Genomic DNA, 20,517 nt, shown 5'->3' with positions numbered 1-20,517 from the left:
GCACACAAATCTTGGATGGATGCGACTGCCACATTATCACATCCCTCATCCCCAACCGTGGAAGCAAACTCACCACCAACCACAATATATAATTGAACAGCGTCTAGGGTTGTTGTTGACTGTACCCACTCCAAGTCCAGGATAACCTTATCCAACTATGATTGTTACTCCTGAAGAGCCAACTGAGTATGTCGAAGAGAGTTCACAATCACCTCAAGCGGCCGAGTGAGCTCAGCTGCCTCCTCCTTCCCTAACGCCTCACAACAAGTGCTACCTCACTCTAGAAGGTAATCGTTGTCAACAACCAAGAGTCACTGTGCTTCAAGATCTTAACAACCTCTCAAAGTGCATGAACCTCTGCTAGGGAAACGCTACTATCACCGTGCTCATCTAACATAGGAGAACCCCAACTAGATGTAGCTAACATCTGATGGATATCACATAGTGCTCAAGAGATGAAGAAATGTCACTCACTTACCTTAAGCTGACTGGTAACTCGATGCCTCTGTAACCCCTGTCTCCTATCCGAGCTCCCTGTCTCACTAAGTGCATTGTGATAGGAAACTGAATTAGAATTGCTTACCACAAGATCGCTTATTGGATGTGTACTACCGTCCTCGCACACATCTGTAGTCGAGGTACAACTATTCGGTACCTCAAACGACATCTTCTTTGAAGAAGCGAAAGCCCACACAGTATCACACTCCTTGTGTGACTTTACTTCCCCCTCAACAGAAAGTCACTGTAAATCTTGATCCTGGGACCCATCCAAAAGCTCCTCAGAGTCATCACCCAATAAATGGCAAGGGGTATCATACCCAATGTAGCTCATAGCATCATCAGATGTGTCCATACTCTCTGTATCCGCATCTCCTAATAGATGCTCAATTGCCATCAGCTGACTCTGTACAAGTGACTTAATGTCAGGCTGTGAATCAATAATGCTAGAGCATGATCCAACACTTGCCGACTCTACTGTAACACATAGATCACCAACATCATGACTAGGTGATGCCCTACATACATCGGTCCCTCTTGAGGAGGCAGATGCCTCTTGCACTAGAGCGACACTACAACAGCTGAGATATAAGTCTCCAATAACAATCTCCTCCTCGAGAGTCTCTGAACAATCAGCTGTAACAACTGCCCCAATAGTCCTTACACTATCTGTAGTGACAACTCTGAAATCCTAAACCCGTTGAAGCTCAGTGCTATTGTCTACCAAGGCCCCTTATACATCCAGATGTCTCTGCGTGGAATGTTCATCATCAAAACTAAGGTTAGGACTAGTAGGTGCCATACTGAAAATAGGTACATCTGCATCATGGTCATTTGTCATGGTTAGCCAAGGGAGCATTTGTGAAGATTGGAAGCATGGCATGAGATGTGTGGATTCATGCTTGTTCACATAGATTGCTTGGTTGTGGCTATGACTTTGAAGGCTTCCATGGTTGTATTGCAATGGTGTCTTTGCTGAATAATACATGGTGATAATTGCTTTTTGAGGCTGGGTGTTTTCCCTCAATGAGGGTTTCGCAGAGTATATCTCATGTCACATTTTTATGGGTATGTTGTCTATTATCTTGCATGTGGATTTCAATTACATGTTTATTTCAGATCTATTATGGGTTATGTGGAAACGGTTATATTATTTGGTTTTCCTTACACCATACTTGGCAGGACATGTATTGTGCGGTTTCCTTATTATTTTTATTCTACGCTTTCCTCCTAAATGATGGCGCCTTCCATTGACGTTATATGTGTTCGTGGTTCTCTCTTGCATATATTTTACTCAATATGAGTAACACATCCTTTGTCTTATGTGTCTCAAATGCTGACTGGGATAGCAACTTGTATCATGGATATGTGACAATAAATGGTCTTATTCCATTTTATGGAATACTTGTTTGATGCTGCTTCTATATGGTTGCCACGGAATCACCATGTGAAGTTAACTGTCGTTCTTTGATAGGGAGTGGACAATTAGGTTTCCTTAATCGAATATACATGAATATATATTGATTACTTAAGATTAGCTGCACACAATCCTCTTTGCTGCTACAATTGTATATTGTTGAATATCTCATGTCTTGGGTTCACTGTCTTAGCCATAATAAACTATACATGAACTCGATGCCTTCGGAGTTATGTCTTCATAGTTTAATGACCTGTATACCTACAGGATCTCCTTTAACAAGTTATTGCTATCAGTTATAATTTCACTACTGCACATCTCTATCTTTTATGTGAATAATTAAGGAGTTTTCTTTACAGTTGCTGCATGGTACGATATATATCAAAACAGTCACTGAATCTAATCTCCATATTATATGATAGCTGTCGATATTGGAACTTAAGAGGATGTTTAAATATCATTAGCTTGTTTATTATGTACATGTAACTTGGCTTCATTTTGAATAATTGTTTATATCCATGCTTCAACCCTTTGTACCTTCAGTGCTGGTAATCTCTGTCACTAATTTATATGTCTGCTCGTTTATCCTTTGTGAATCTTTATAGGTAATCTTCTTGAAACACAATCTTCTTCATTTGTAGCTTACTTCTTCTATTCAACTGTGAGACATATACAGGCCTTCAACTTTGGTATATATATTCTCTGTTTCTATGCAGCACAATGCTTTTTCATATCTTCTTAACTCCTAAGAAACATTTGCAAAATCTTCTTAATCATGGTTTTCCTTTTTACCTATCATTAGCAAGATGATCATGTATACAAGTGTTTTGATCCTTTGACATTGATGATGTTTATATGTTTGTTCTATCTTATGAAACCATTTGACATCATTGACAATTATTCCATCATCATATACATCATCAGGCACAAAAATCTGTTAATCAATAGGAGGCGACCACTAAAGATGCATGTAGAGTGATATCATAGTAGGTTCTTCCTCTATTCTCAGCTCTATGGTTCAATGCTCGCAAAAATGGCCAAAATGATCCGAATAATCATAGAAGGGAAAAGAAGGTTGGAAAACATGTCACTCATCCAAAAGGTGCCAAATAAAAAGTACATACATGCCCTACAATCAAAATTTTGATTTTTTACAATTACAAGCAACATTTAAAAAGCCCAATTGATATTAATGGAATCTTCAAGCTTTTTACAATTCACTAGCTTTTTACCGTAAATAAAAAGAACTCAAATGAAATCAAATTATGTCCTCTTGGTCTAATGGGCTACAAAGCACACATTTTTAAAACACACTATTATTCTAAGGATTTATTAAATTTCTTTGGGGCCATTTCATGTTTATCGAGAAAGCTAGAGAAAACAACTAATCAATTTTAAAATACCCTTTTGTTCTTAATCCATCGAACACTGTAAATATGCAATCTCATAAGTTTTTGGAAGGATTTCACGAGCTTCATGATGTCATCTTGAAACTCTGTAATGTTCTCCTTCAGGGATTGCCATAAATCTCGCCTTTCAGTTTGCTACTGCAATATAGATAGATCTGATGTAATATTGTTTCCTTCTTTGAGACACCTTAGTCCCAACATAAACATACACAAATCAAAAGCTTGCCAATTTGACCACAAGGACAAGGTATGGTGATAAGGTCACGTGAATGTATATTGTTCTCATCCGCAACCATTCATTGGTCAAACATCTATACAAAGTTCTACATCGACAAAGTGAAACAAAATTTAACAACATAAATCATAGTGGCAATAGCATATAATGACTAGTGAAGATGTATAATCTAGAAAAGCACGTATCCATCCTACAATTACATCATATCATAATCAACTCAAAATAACTTGTAATTCGATGACAAAAACATTAGGAAAAGGCAAGAGCTAACACGCAAGTGTTATATGTCATCTTTGAAGGAGCTTGGTTTTATGGAATAAAATCTGGAATATACTTAGAATATTTGTGCCATTGAGATTTGAAATATTCTTTTCTCAATCAAATGACCTGCAGGAACATGGGTGCCATAGTTTTGTTCCATAGTTCCCATAGTAAAATGGGGACATGTCCTCGCAAAAAACCCAAACGTCTCTGAGATGGGGACACACTAGGGATGGGAGAATGTTGTTCCGACGTCTCCAACGACACCACCAACCTGCCAACGTTCTAGTGGAGACGGGAGACAAGGGGACAATAATGGGTCCCTCAACCCCTCTAGGAGATGACCGAGCATCCCTTATGTTGGTCCACATATAGGTGAATATACTTGGGGGGGGGGCGGGTGGGGGTGATTAGTATATACTATATTGTCAATAACTTCAAATTCTATTGCCTAACTTTTCTTTCACACAGTCTGTTGTTAATGATGACTATAACTTAACTAGTTACAATTAAGAAAGAATAATTAAGACAAAGATAGCATCACATAACATATAGATTTATCTCATGGAAAGATGACTAAAGTGACAATCGTGGTGTCTGAGATGATCCTTACAAAGTTTGCACTATCTTAAAGTGCGCTAGGTCAAGAGCTCATCTTTTTTAAAAGATTACAAAGACACCAATTTGTGCCACCCGATCAGGGGATTTAGTAGAGACTTGTGAGAGTCTTGCCTGATTAAGAGCATCCTAGTTAAAGGACTTTAGAACACAAAGTAATGTATCACCCTATTAGGGAATTTAATACCAAGGAATTGTTAGAGTCCACCCTTCATGGGTTTATTGTTGTAGTGATTAGAGATCAACAAAAAGATTGATCTAAATAGAATAGCTACTTTAATTAGCTTGATATAGATCACTTTGATGCTCCTTAGACTTGTCTGCAACTTGCTCTGCTTTCTCTTCGCTCTACAACTTAGACATGATCGCTAATGTGCTCAGCTCTGCTAGTTACACCACACTTCGTCACTATGTTGTTTGGCACACTAGCTCTCATCAGCACACTTCACTTTAACACCTTGCTCTTATCTCTTCCTCTTCTTCTTCTCATCTAGATTACACTGAGCTCAACTCTCTAGCGTTTTCCTTATTAATCTGCAATCTAACCTCCTTTTTGGAAACGACATGCTTCGTATATGATCCTTGATCACTCAACTATTATTCATGCTATGAGAATTCAAACTTTGAATTCACTGGCCTATGTCTAGACTGACCTCTTGTCACTATCTTGCACCGTTCTTGTCAGATGTACCTTGCACGAACATAAGTCACAAATGTTCTATGATTTCGATAGCATGTTCCTTTGGAAAGAATTCAAAATTTGAATTCTATCATTTGACCTTGATATGACAGTACCAACTCTGTTACTTGGGATGTCAGGTGCGATCCACTTGTTTCATGACGTGTTAGTCATGAGTATCTTTCCCTATACTTCACCCTATTGATGCTGCTCAAACCTTTCTCTGTGACAACTAGTCACACCACCTTGTTTGCTTGCTAGACATCTTTCTTTGTGCCCATACTTAGCATGATTTTGTGTAAGTATGGATTGCTCTCTTAATTGCCCAAGCTTGACTTGTCCTTGTTTCTCCGCTCACACCAATGGACTGGAATTACACTCATGTGCCCAACATGCTGCACTAGTCTTGGCATTATACTAGTCGGTTTTATCTCTTCAACATGATGCCAATGACAACAATAACATAACTAGTTACATTGTTACCTTCATCGGTCTAGTTCCTTAGACTTTAGACAATTATGCCAACAATCTTCCCTTTGACATTGATGTCAAAACGACTATATTGCATGGTTATTCCAACATTTTTGATAACTTTGATGGGCTACCTCATACTTAGCAAATAACATCGTGACTATACCTTGTTTTGTTTTTGTTCAACATGTCCCCCTAAGATGATGCTTTAAGCTGCAAGTTTGCTGCTTGCTTTTTTTTGTTCATGCAATTCTTCACTGTTGCTTTTTGACTTCATTGCCTTGTTCTTTTTCCTCCTCACTCCTTGCTCACTCTCCCTACTTTTGTGCTCACTTCTTTGCCTTTGACTGCTCCCCCTTTAACTGATCTTGCTTCTACTCGCCTTTCCTGCATGCTAATTCTTTTTCTCGACTACTTGCCTCATGCTTCTTCTCTCCCTTTGACATTGTCTAGATTGACCTCTTGTCACTATCTTGTGCCGTTCTTGTCAGATGTACCTTGCACAAACAAAAGTCATAGATGTTCTATGACCTCGATAGCATGTTCCTTTGGAAAGAATTCAAAATTTGAATTCTATTGTTTGATCTTGATGTGATAGTACCAACTCTATTAATTGGGATGTCAAGTGTGATCCACTTGTTTCATGACGTGTTAGTCACAAGTATCTTGACCCTATACTTCACCCTATTGATGCGGCTCAAACTTTTCTTCGTGACAACTAGTCACACCACCTTGTCTGCTTGCTAGACATCTTTCTTCATGCCCATACTTAGCATGATTTTGTCTTAGTATGGATTGCTCTCTTAATTGCCCAAGCTTGACTTGTCCTTGTTTCTCCGCACACACCTATGGACTAGAATTACACTCGTGTGCCCAATATGCTTCACTAGTCTTGGCATTATACTAGTTGGTTTTATTGCTTTAACATGATGCCAATGACAACAACATAATTGGTTACGTTGTTACCTTTACCGGTCTAGTTCCTTAGACTTTAGACAGTTATGCCAACAATCTCCCCGTTGCAATTGATGGCAAAATGACTATATCACATGGTTATTCCAACATTTTTGATAACTTTTACGGGCTACCTCATGCTTAGCAAATAACATCACAACTTTACCTTGTTTTGTTTTTGTTCAACATGTCCCCCGAAGATGATGTATTAAGCTGCAAGTTCGCTGCTTGCTTGTTTTTTTTGTTCATGAAGTTCTTCACTGTTGCTTTTTGACTTCATTGCCTTGTTCTTTTTCTTCCTTGCTCCTTGCTTACTTTCCCTACTTCTGTGCTTGCTTCTTTGCCTTTGACTACTCCCCCTTTAACCGATCTTCTTGCTTCTACTTGCCTTTCTTGCTTGTTGATTCTTCTTCTCGACTACTTGCCTCATGCTTCTTCTCTTCTGCTTTCTTCTTCTTGCTTTCTTCTCCCCCTTTGACAACAATGCCAAAGGTGCACATCATGTCTCTTTGATGCTCCCCTTGTGCAGTAGTCCCGCCCATTCTTCAACCCAATGTATGATTAATCGTTTACAGATCATGGGTTGATGCCTGACCCTTTGCTCTATTTCAAGCTTGATAGGGGTAATACCTCTAACCTCTAAGATACTCAAAGGTATCCCGCTGAAGAGGTTTTGTGAATATTTTAGCTAGTTGTTCTTTGGTTGGCACATATTCCGACATTAACTCTTTTTCTTGCACTAGCTCTTTGAGGAAATGACACTTGGTTAATATGTGCTTGGTCTTTCATTACATAACTGGGTTCTTTGCTATGTTAATTGCACTTGTGTCATCATAGTTGATAACCACTGATTCCTCTATCTTCGCTTGAATTCCTGAAAGCAATTGTTTAATTCAAACAACTTGAGTGCAGTTCACTACCGCTGCTACATATTCTGCTTCTGCTGCTGATTGAGATATACAGTTATGCTTCTCCCATCTTCCTCCAAGAAAGAATGCACCTCCAGTCATTCTCTTTCAATCATCTATGTTCCCCACCCAGTAAACATCAGTAAAGAGTCTAAAGACACTGAACTCAAAGTTTCCTTTGTAAGTATATCATAGACCATATTCTTTTGTACTCTTAAGGTATCTGAAGATCCTTTTCACAATAGCTAAGTGTGATTCCTTTGGATTGGCTGAAAATCTAGCCATTGTCCCAACAACTGGTACAGTGTACAGTCTACTTTACAATGTTCGGTCTACTATGTACTACATACTGAAGTTTACCAATCATAGCTCAATAAAGATTTTCATTCACTTACAAGCTTTCGTCCTCCTTTGATAATTTGCAACCAGTCACGATTGGGGTGCCCACTGGTTTGACATCCTCCAGACCGAATGCCTTTAGAATCTCCCTTACATACTTTGTATGTCCTATAAAGATTCCTCCCTATAGTTGGGAAACTTGTAACCTAATGAAGAACTTGATTTCTCCGATCATGGACATCTCAAACACCTTCATTGCTTCTACGATGCTCATCTTATCATCTCCTCCATAGATGATGTCGTCCACTAATATCTCTACAATCAACAAACCAACTCTTGTTTCCTTCTTTAGGTATATGTCCGTGTTGTCACTCGTTCTTACAAAACCAATTTTTGAGGTATATGTCCGTGTTGTCACTCGTTCTTACAAAACCAATTTTGATTAAGTATGAGTGTAGTCTCTCATACCATGCACTCGGTACCTATTTTAGTCCATACAAGGCTTTCTTCATCTTGCATACCTGGTTCTTGCCTTCATCAGTTTCAAATTGTTCTGGTTGTTCTATATACATTTCTTTCTCCTGGACTCCATTCAGAAATGTTGATTTCGCATCCATCCGGTATACCTTAAAGTTCTTGTATGCCGCGAAGTCTAGAATTATCCTTACTCCTAGTCTTGCGACCAGTGGAAAGGTTTCTCCATAGTCTATGCCTTTTTCCTCTGCATATTCTTTGCAGACAAGCCTGGCCTTATTCCTAATTACCTTTCCATATTCATTCATTTTATTTCTAAGTACCCATTTTGTGCCAATGACATTTCTGTCCTTTGGCCATGCCATCAGGGTCCATGTATAATTTTTTTTCAATCTATTCAACCTTTTCTTCCATGGCCTTTCTCCAGTCTTCATCTTTTAAGGCTTCTCTTGTAGCGTCAGGCTCAATATGTGAGATCAGACAAACTATCTCTCTCAACTTCCTTCTTGTCGTCATTCTAACATCCTTGTCTCCAATGATTTGGCCCGTTGAGTGGTTTCTCTTGACATACATAGCTATCACTAATTCCCCTTCAAGTGCCTTTGCTTTTTGTTCTTCAGGTTGAACTACTTCTTGTGTAGGTACTTGCTCTTGTGCCGCTTCTACCGGTGCCTTTGTCATTGACTCAGTCAGTGGAGTGTATACAAACTGTTTGTAATCTTCCGATTGTTTCTTTCTTTTTTCTCCCTTCTAAAAGAACTCATCTACCTTTACATTGACATTTTCCACAATCTTATTTGCCTAGGTGTATAAACACCAATATGCCTTGTTCTTTGTAGAGTACGCCAAAAAGATACCTTCATCACTTTCGACTCAAAATTTTCGTTGATATTCATCTCTCTCTATGTAGCATTTGCTTCTAAATACTATAAAGTAACTCACCGATGGTGAATTTTTTTAATCATCAATGTTGTGGTACAATCTATGCTTGTTTGGTTTCTTTCTGCAACATCATTCTGCTGCGGTGTCCTAGGAGCCGACATCTGCCTCTTGATTCCTTGTTCTTCGTAGTAGCTCTCAAAGTCTTGTGAAGTGAATTCACCTCCCCAATCTGATCTCATGCACTTCAATGCCTTATCGGTCTCCCTCTCTACCTTGGCTTTGCAAGCTTTGAACATGTGAAAAGCTTTTGACTTTCCTTTGAATAAACAATCCACTTCATTATAGAAAAATAATCAATGAACGACATAAAATACCTCTCACTAGATAGACTTTTAGTCCTCACAGGACCGCACAAGTCAGAATGTACTAAGTTTAAAATTTGCTCAGAAGTAAATGAGTTACTAGAAAAACTAGAACTAGCAACTTACCTAGTTGGGAGTCTTTACACATGACATTGTTAGGTTTATTGATTGTAGGCAAGCCTCTTACACATTTTTTTCTTTGTACCTTGACAATACTCTCAAATTTTACATGACATAAGCTCTTATGCTACAGCTAACCACTATAATACTTAGCTACAAAACAACTATTTATAGAAGTGTTGAGGTAGAATAGATTACCTCTACTTTATTCACCTGTATGCAGTAATTTACTTGTCTTGTCAATAATTCTGCAAGACCCTTTGTCAAATTCAAACTTATAACCCTTATTGATTAGTTGAGCTACACTGAGAAAGTTATATTTTAGATCTTCCACTATATAAACATCTTCACAAATAGTAGAGTCATTTAGGGGTAGAGTGACCTTACTTATTGCCGTGCATGGACAATTTTTAGTCGAATCTTACCATTCCTTCATCGTACTCTTCCACTTCATGGGATTTCGTCCTGTCACCAGACATGTGATGGGAGCAATGGCTCTCTATGATCTAAATTTTTTGTCGATGGTGCTTGATACTAGGGCTCTCTCTACCCTTTCTTTCATTATAGAAACGAATGCTATTTCATCATCATCGTTGTTTTCTAGGCTGGTGGACTCCTCATCAATTAGACCTTCTTCAACAATGTAATAGTGCTTCTTCTCCTTGCCTTTGAAGGTTGTCCACCTTTTGTTCTTTTCTTTCTTGATAGGATTAGGACATCTAGTAGCTATGTGTACTATCTTTTTGGAGTTGAAACGTTTGAAAGGAAGCTTACCCTTATACTTCCCTTTACCTATTGGTAATCTTTTGGCGAATAGAGCTTCCAGTACTTCTTGTTCAGCTTCTTTAGCATAGAAACTCCCAACGTGTCTTCGATATCTGGAAGTCCTTCCACTTTCTTTCCTCTTTGGGGTGCAATAGCTACAACTGATGTTTTGAATATAGCTTCGTCCTTTGGCTAATTGTTGTCATAGTTGCTTTGCTCAAATGCAATCAATTTTCCTATCAAGGCATCGAGAGATGCTTGAGCTTCTCTATCGATCTTAGGAATGGTTGAGACCTTTATGGCATATTTGGGCAACAAGGTTCTCAGACTCTTGCTCACCACATCATTTTGTAGTAGTATGCCTTCAACAACTCTAATGGCTAGCATCACATCCTTCACCCTTTTTCCATATTGTTCGATGTCTTCTCCTTCTTGCATCCTCATTTTGTCATACTTTTCTCTTAGGCTATTAACTTTAGCCTTTTGAACTTTCTTATCTCTTCCATAAACAATCTTAACCTTTTCCCACATTTGGTGTGAAGTCTCAAGATTTTCTACCTCCGCATATTTAGCATGTAATGGAGTGCCAGCAAGAGTATCCATTGTAGCAAGGTGAATCTCTTCATCCTTTGCCTGTTTTCACTGAGTGGAGCAACGGGTTCAATATATTTGATTTCAATTTGACTCCAGTATGCCTCTCCAAGTGTTTTCAGATGCAACCTCATCTTTCTACACCATAGGCTGTAGTTTTCTTTTGAGAACTTTTGTACTTCTCTTTTCATCATCTTGATCTTTTACCTCAAGTTGTTAGACTCCTTTCTTTGAGGACCTAAGCTCTGATACCAATTGTTGCTCTACACATAGGTGAATATGCTGGCGGGCCGGGGGGGGGGGGGGGGGGGGGGGCGGGGGGGACATGAATTTGTATATTGTCAATAACCTCAAATTCTACCACTTTTCTTTTCTTTCACACGGATCTGCTGTCAAGGGATTTAGTAGAGACTTGTGAGAGTCTTGCCCAGTTATGAGCAACTTGGTTAAAAGACTCTTAGAACACTATATAATGTGTCACCCTATTAGGGGATTTGATATGAAGGACTTGTTAGAGTTCACCCTCTATGGGATTTTCTATTGTAGTGATTAGAGAACAACAAAAAGACTGATCTAAATAGAATAACTACTTTGCTTAGCTTGATATAGATCACTATGATGCTCCTCAGACTTTTAGAATTCTTTCTCTCAGCTGTGCAACTCAGACATGATTGCTAATGTGCTCGGTTCTACTAGCTACATCACACTCTATCACTGTGATATTTGGCACACTGGCTCTCATCAACACACATCACCTTCACACCTTGCTGTTATCTCTTCCTTTTCTTCTTCTCTTCGAGATTACACTTAGCTCAACTCTCTAGCATTTTGATTATTAATCTGCAATCTAAGCTTCTTTCTTGAAACAGTGTTCTTCGTATATGATCCTTGATCACATGGCTATTATTCATCTTAGGAGAATTCAAAAATTGAATTCACTAGCCTATGTCTAGATTGACCTCCTGTCATTGTCTTGCATTGTTCTTGTCATATGTACCTTGTACAAAAAGAAGTCACAGGCATTCTATAACTTTGATAGCTTGTTCATTTGGAAATAATTTAAATTTGAATTCTTTCGTATTTCCTTGATGTGACAGTACCAACTCCATTAATTGGGATGTCAGGTGTGATCCACCTTGCTTCGTGGCGTGTCAATCAAAGGTATCATGCGTCTATACTTCATCCTACTGACATGATGTCAGGTGCAATCTGCCTGCTTCGTGACATGTCAATCACAGGTATCATGCATCTATACTTCATCCTACAATCTATACTTCATCCTACTGATGTGATGTCAGGTGCGATCTGCCTGCTTCATGACACGTCAATCACAGGTATCGTGCATCTATACTTCAGCCTACTAACGTGGCTCAAACCTTTCTTTGTGACAACCAATTACACCACTTTGTCTGCTTGCTAGATACTTTTCTTCATGTTCGTACTTAGAATGATTTTGTCCAAGTATGATTACTCTCTTTATTGTCTCTGCTCGACTTGTCCTTGTTTCTTCGCTCGCACCTGTGGATTGGAGTTACACTCATTTGCCCAACATGCGTCACTGGTCCTTGCATTATAGTGATGGGTGTTCTTTCTTCACCATGACATCATGCTTCACTGGTCCTTACATTATACTAATGTGTGTTCTTTCTTCACCATGACATCAATGACAACTAGATTATAACCGGTCACACTGGTACCTTCACTCGTAGAGTTCCTTAGACTTTAAACAGTTATGTGAACAGCCTATCCAACAAAAAAAGTAAAGTTTGTTTGAAAAAACAAAGTATTTTTTAATATTCTATTAGTCGCCTTGAATATCATATCATGCTGCTCAATGTGATCATCTTTATGATGAGACACTCATACTTTTGATATCTGTGACTGTCATTATTTAATATTTATATAATAGAAGCTAGCACTCTTCCATTTGCTGATTTGAGTTTTTATAATTTTACTATTTATTGTTCAATGTTCAATGTTCCACTTTCATGTTCAATTGTCAAGTATTTAAATTTTAGTAAATTAGTATTTAACATCTTTATGTCTTATATTGTTATACATCTCTTTGTAACTACCATTTTAAGTACCACATGTAATAGTATATAGTATATTGCATATGCACCCCTTTTCCTCCTTTCCTGTCCAATGTCGTCATCCCAAATTGAGGCCCCTTTGTCCCCCCGCCCGGAAACCTATCCTCCCGTCCTGACATCTGCCCAATTCCTAGGGCAGTGTAACTATGATATTTCCTTGAGAGTCGTGTTCTTAATGCTAATTTTGTTTTTGTCTTATTCAGGTATTCACAAATAGTTTTTCTTTCACGTGTGATTTTGTTCTTGAGGCTCTGTAGCTGCTTTGTGGCATCTTCACCACATGCTGTACAAAGTACTGAAGATTTTTTAGCATATTTCTTTTACAACATATGGTGTTCTTATTTTATTTAGAAGAAACAAAAAGCATAATAGATGCACATCTACCAATGGATGCTTATAATTTTTGAAGCATATGAAGTGCTTGTATGATTGTTGTTGTTAAGGTTCAGAATCACATTTTGTTTGGTGTTTTCTTGTAGCTTCTGAGAATTATCTTGTAGTACTAATAGCTCCCCAATAATAGTGTCGAAATGCTTTATATTATAATCATTTTTATTTCCTCTGAACATTTTGATTAAATTCTTTTGATGTGCAGGCAACAGGTCAGTCATTTCATTGCGGCCCTACAGCAATATGTCCAGTCTCAACTTTTACATGTTGTATGGGACAAATTCCTTCATATTCTTCATAATCGGGTACAGTATCTCATTCTTTTCCTTGCCATGAATTTTCTTTTCCATAGCAATGTGCAGTTCGTACCTGTTGCGTTTTTACTTCTTCTACACTCAAAATTGTGTGATTAAGAAAAGAATGTTACTAAGAAGCACAGAACAAAGCATGGAACTATCAAAAAGAGTAACAAGGTGCAAACATTAACTGCCCCACACTCCAATATTTAAAAATCATTGCTGGAAACTGCATCAGCTATTGTAATTCTGCTCACACATTTATGTTTCTCATTTTAAATATCTGCATAATGGCAGATTTATGATGCACGTCTGATGCAAAGATTTGCATCTTCTCTATCTTACAGGCTTTGGGTATTCCTTGATTGTTTTTATTGTTGTATAGTATAGTTATCATCCATTAGTAGTTCTTGCTAAAGTTAACATCAAGTACTGTTGAATTCGAGATCTGCTATGCTTTATCTGGGGTAATTCTTAGAGGAATTACAGTAGAGAAACAAATGATTAAGATATTTAGGTATTATACTTCTTGAACATGGTTGTGGAGGATGGAAATCACTCTCTTTTATTAATTGTGTCATTGTGCTATGTAGCTATGAGGTGAATAAGTGACCACTTCTCAATAACATGGTGCTACTTACTAGTTTGAATACTCATGAATTGTTAATAAATAATGTAACGATTTGTTTAGAAAATGTATCCAGATACTATTGTTTTCTTATAAATTATAATAGATGGCCATTTTCGGGTCTGGTACTTTCATATGGTTTGTAACCTTGGTGGAGGCTGATTCTAAGTGCTTGATATAGTCTACAGAGGAAATAAGCATTGATTGTTCACATGTAACTCTTGGTATGCTAGGAATGACCATTTAGTATTGGTGTGAAATTGTGAATGCTTATAGATGCTCACACAAGGAATAAAGAAAGACACATTTGAACACTTGAGGACACGTCTTAATATCCTAATTAGTCAGGTTTAATAATCTTTATTATCATAACCAACATAAGCCTTTAGAAAAACTATGAGATTTATGGTGCAATGTGCATTTAATGTATGAAGTGGATGACCACCCATATAGACAAGAGTTCTATTTATGCCTTGTGATGATTGAACTGTAATGAGTTTTAGCCAATGACTTCTATGCACCCAGGGCAAGAAAGGAAAGTGCATACAAGATCCTATTTTGGCCTTACAAACATGAACGCTTGAAGCAACCTTTAATGCAAGAAAATCACAAAAAAACTAAAAACTAACTGAAACTTGTTCATAATTGTCCAGAACTGATCAGTGTAGCTAACTGGGCGCAAATCTGCAGGAAAACCAGCACAAAGGTGACCATGGAAAATATTCAACTCACCTTTTGTCACCCAATTTTCTAATAATCACGTGCAATTACTTCTACTCACTTTGGTGTCTCAGAAAGTGACTTCAGCACTGGTAGCTTGCTCATAAACACTTTGGCACCAAACCCAATGTAGCCTTACACTAATACCATCTAAAGAGGGGCGATTTTCTCTAGAAATTTCTGGTCAGTGAAAAACCTCCGAGAAAATGCTTCAACAAACTTGATGGCCTAGCCTTTGAAAATTGTTTGGAACACCCATAAAATTTTAGACAAACCCTAATCTTCCATAAGCAAGTTTGAGTGTTTAATCTTTATTATAAAGGGCACAACCAAGCTTGGAAAAAGCTTTGCAAAATACACTGAAAGATGCACGAAAATCCCTCAAAATCCAAAGCCAAAATCAATCAATAAATACTTCAGAATCAGCTCACCTCAGAAAGCCTCATTTTTCTGAAACCTCGAATCAAAACTTTGTTTTAGTCCATTGTGTTCCCTGTGTGGAAACACACCAGCTAGGGTGGGCTTGTCACCACAGCCCAACTAGATGGCAGAGGTTTTCTGTCCTCAATAATACATTGAAGAACTTCAACTGATCATTTCAGCACCATCTCTTTATGTGTGCAAATTTTGTATCAAGAAATGAGAGCCCAAACTCCAATTTATATAGTTTGGAGGAAAATAGGGTCATTTAAATATTATTTTTTTCTTAAAGAATTCCTCATAACACCTACAAAAACAAGTTTGGTCACCTCAAACTAAGTGTCCAATTTGGGGACATTCACTTTGTGAAATATTAACTCTTAATGTTAATATTAAAATGTGACCTTGATACTTAAGTGTAAATATCAAAATAAACCCCATTACTATACTGAAAAAATTGCCTAGGCATCAAAAGTTGGAAGTTGATCATGCCAATTTATAATTCATGCTGAAAAGAGATGTATGGCATTGACACAAGAGCTTACTATAAGTCGCAATGTTGTCCAAGTGATAAAGTTAACAAACCCTAAATAAAACCAATAAATATCAGTGCAAAATGAACAAACCCAAAAAACTCATAAAGATTCAGAAGAACCCAGAACATTGCAAGGGGCGTTGTACACACAATTGTTGAGTGTCAAGAATTTATTACCTAAGTCATCCAAGAACATGGATCACTTTGGCACTCCTTGGAACTTGAGGAGAGCCTTGAAAACTGGCCAACACTTGAAGAACAAGATGGTGTAAAATGGGGACATAACAATTTTGGATGCTTGTCGTTAGACTATAGCCATGTTGGCTAATATTTTGCAAGAGACTTTACGACCGCTAGCAGAACGAGGTATTTAGGGAAGGACCCTTCTTATTATTGTTCTACTCAAAATGTACTTAACTAGAAACTAAAAATGGGTGGGACTAAAGATCACTTCCTCTTTTTTGGGGATTGATACACAAACTTCAATAAATTCTTTACACAAAAAACTTCAACTAAAAAGTATTAGTTGTAGCAATAATACCAATAGATAGACTGCTGATTAAACGTAAGAGGAATCACCGGCATACCAATTATTCTATCTTAAAAGAATACTGCACAAGTCCAAAGTCTTTTGCAACTTACCAAAATAAGTTTATAACAACATCCAACATATAGCAGCTAAAATTCTGAGTATGATGTACTTCTGAGTTCATATAAATAAGAAGGATCATAGTGTAAAGTCTTCCGATTTCTTCTTATTACAAGCACTTAGTGAGTCTAATTTAATCCCCAGGACTGGAGCACAAAGTGTGGATGAAATCATATCAGAGTTTGTTTACAACAATATTACAAAATCTCAAGTAAACTCAGAAAATATATCACTATGATATAAGAACATAATGATAATATGAACAAGGCTTTAACGTAAAGTCTGAAAGCTAAAATATTTCCTTATATTGCTTGAGAGTCAAATTTACAAGTATAAAAACAAAGTCTTTATCACTGTAAATTTCAGTAGAGTTTTCTTGCATACGAAAAGATAATCTAATTACCTTCCTATACACATGTGAGGTGCTGGGAGCAAAAAGTGGGAGGAGTTCAACCAAGACTTGTTTTATAACTATGACATTCAAAATTACAGTCCTAAGTTTTCTTGACTTGTAATATGATCATATGTAATTACAAGTTACAATTACGCATGCAATGTGATCACTTGCAATTTGTCAAAAATAAATTACATTTTACTACTAAAAAACAAGAAAAATGTGTCTATGTTCCCTATGACACTTATTGGTTTTCTTCATCCCTATTCATGAAAACCTGAAATTTGGAAATCGATTCTCGCTCTTGATCTAGATTTGGTCAAGATAATTTCTTTCAATAACAATAGTCTTGGTGATGACATCAAAATAGCCTAATGCTGCTACCCCATGTTCTTCAAGAATAGTGTGTGTATTATCAAAGAATACTTGATAGCTGGTGAAACTATGAATTGAAGGCAATGCTAAATATCTTGGCTTCAAGCCCCTCGTGAGTCATCAACATGAGTTTTTGGAGTATCACAGCCTCAGGAAGCAACTCCTTGTTATCACTTACCATTTTATTAAAAAAATTCTCAAAGTTGGTAAGAATATCTTGCTCTTTTTCGGTACTTGTGTTAAGAGTTTCTCCCACATCTTTTAACAGATCTTTAATAAGTAGAGTCTTGTTGATCATGAGCTCCTCAAACTCAATATACTTCTCTGTAATGTCCCCATTTTTATGCGTCCCTTAGTGTTAGTACCAGCTAGTAGGCTTGGCCTATTAGTGGGATCCTGTAGGCCAATGAGACTGATAGAGAACCTATTCAGGGGGATGTAGTGGCATTTTGGGGCTTTTGGAGCCAGTTTGATCAGTTTTGGATAGTTCATAGATTTTAGGAGTCCCTATTTTCTAGGGGTAGGCAGGGAGTTAGTGGGAATGTACTAATCCTGGATCATCTTGGACATTTCTAGCTCAATTCCCAAATCTAGGAGAGTTCCTAAATTCCAGGGGGAACTGTAAGTCAGTTCGCAACTGCTGGGCAACAACAAATGACCACCAGCTTCTGTCAGAACTCAGATTGGAGACTGGATCAGTGAGATATGACTTATTGAAGAATAATTAAATAGTCCCAGTCGTTTGGGAATTAATTAAATAATAATAAAGTGATTGTTATGATCACTTAGAATAAAATAATTGATAAAGTGATTGTTATGATCACTTGGAATAAAATAATAATAAAGTGATTATTATAATGAGTTAGAATAAAATAATAATAAAGTGTTTATAATGAGCACAAATAAAATAATATGTGCTCCCCTTATGACACTTTTCCCTAAAATTGAATAAAATTAAGTTATACCTTAATATGGCCCCCTCAATGATGAACTAACCCTCCCTCATATGGGTCGACTTCTAGAAGAGAGGATTTTAAAGCAAAATAAGCATATTTCATGTTTTTTAAAATTAAAAGGAAGAAACCCAAAAGCTTTGATTCAAAGAGGGGAGCAGGTCATTTGAATCACCCAAAACATTTATTTGTGTTGGCTTTCAGTAAGCGCTGCAAATGTACTAAGCACTACCATGTATTTGGTATGTGTTTTCCAACTGCAGCCTCCCCTTATATTTATAAGAGAGTGAGAGAATAGACATGTCCCATCATGGGATATGTCTATTCATTATCATAATTAAACTCTTATATATATGTGTTATTCATATCTTGATGTAATTTATCCCAGTAAAGTCACAAAACATCAACACTCCCTCCTAGCTAGGGAGGATAAACACATGACCATATTTTATCTCAATGTAATATAAAAATATCTTTGATCAGAAGATATTTAACATATTGATATCACATTTGATATCACGAGTATTGGTCTTCCAGAATATCGACATTTGGTGTTCACTAATCACTCAATAAGGTTTGATATCACATTTGATTCATGAGTATTGGTCTCCTAGAATATTGAAATTCAATATTCACCAAGTACTCAAAAAGTTTTAATATCACATCTGATATCACGAGTATTGGTCTACCGAAAATACATGATATTCATGAATTACTCAAAAATGTTTGATATCACATATGATATCACGAGTATTGGTCTCCCAAAATATTTAGGATATTCACCAAATACTCTTTGAGTAATGGCCTTCTAGAATATTGAGATGCAAAATGTTCACCAAGCACTGTGAGCTATTTACCCTGGGGACGTGTCCTCGCCCGAAAAGCCAAGGTTTCTGAGATGGGGGGATGGGTATGGGACGCCCCCCTCGCCGTCCCCAATTAGGCACAAAATGCAGGGGACTTGCCCGGTACTTGGGGACTTTTGGAAGAAAAAAAGGGGATGGCTGGACGACCTTGGTATGGAAAGGGGACGTCCAGAAGTGCCTGGTATAGTTGTCCCCAGTATGGAAAGAGGACGTCCAGAAGTCCCCTAACCATACCGGGGATGGCTGGTCGTGCCCTTTTTTTGTAAAGCTTAAATTTTTTTTAAAACAAAAAGCTTTATTTTGTTTGTTGCTACTTGGTCATCTAGTGGGCTCTGCCCCTCCAAATGCTCTGAAAGGTCAAAAAAGACCACATTATGGTTATTTGTCATTTGTTTGGTTTTTCCTGTGAAGTTGGAGTGTGTTGCAGCTGATTGGGGTTTTCATTTTGCAAGAAGAGGAGATGATGTTTTTGCTTCCAAGAGCTTGAGCAGCAGTTTGCTTCATTTTTCTATATAATTTTTTTCTATGTTGAACTTGAACATGATGATGAAACTTTATGGCAGCCCTCTAGCCTTTGGGCATATTTAGATTTCCAGAGTTTTATGATGCTGTTCACTGCTAAACTTATATTTAAATATTTTTGTTCACATATTGATATACATATTGACAATTAAGTATTGAAATCGGTTATTATTTCCTAGATGACATTCAAATGGTGTATGTTAAGGTTCTATTGTGTTTAAGGTTGTACAAATTTTGTGCTTAGTTTCATATAAATGACATGTATATTTGCAAATCTCAGGGTATATTTTAAAATTTTCCTATATATATGGCCATCCCCCCTTGTCCCCAAAATTGCCAAAAACATTTTCCATCCTGGAAACCTGTCTCGCCATCCCCCGCCGTAAACTCGAGGAAACATAGATTGTAAGTAATGGCCTTCCAGAACATCAAGTTGCATGATGTTCACCAAGTGCTCTATGTAATGGCCCTCCAAAACATCAATTTGCATAATATTCACCATGTCATCAAAAAAATGTTTATAAGGTATGTGCACATTCTCATAATGCTTAACATATAACTATCCACCATGCAAAGTACAATCTATCATGAACTACATAGACATTGTAAGATATCCATTATAATAGAAAATCAATTTGTTGTAAGATCGTCACCTATCAATAACTTCTGCAAATGCAAGTGACATCATTTGGG

General features: G+C 37.3%; 1 protein-coding gene across 4 annotated transcripts in view; it reads left to right on the top strand.

Annotated features, from left to right (window-relative positions):
- The window catches only part of LOC149553254 (Spc97 / Spc98 family of spindle pole body (SBP) component), a 159,522-nt gene that overhangs the window by 101,760 nt on the left and 37,245 nt on the right, over positions 1-20,517 (top strand). For all 4 annotated transcript variants that reach the window (XM_089788715.1, XM_089788716.1, XM_089788718.1 and 1 more), the window contains one exon: positions 13,672-13,771. In XM_089788715.1, coding sequence (XP_089644841.1) covers positions 13,672-13,771 — 100 coding nt within the window. The remainder of the gene's footprint in view (positions 1-13,671; positions 13,772-20,517) is intronic.

The sequence above is a fragment of the Cupressus sempervirens genome, chromosome 6 (genome assembly GCF_028749045.1).
Source record: "Cupressus sempervirens isolate cs-2001-9-10 chromosome 6, ASM2874904v1, whole genome shotgun sequence".
Classification (NCBI taxonomy): Eukaryota; Viridiplantae; Streptophyta; class Pinopsida; order Cupressales; family Cupressaceae; genus Cupressus; species Cupressus sempervirens.
The sequence above is the reverse complement of the archived record's forward strand: the minus strand, read 5'-3'. Positions and strand labels throughout refer to the sequence as shown.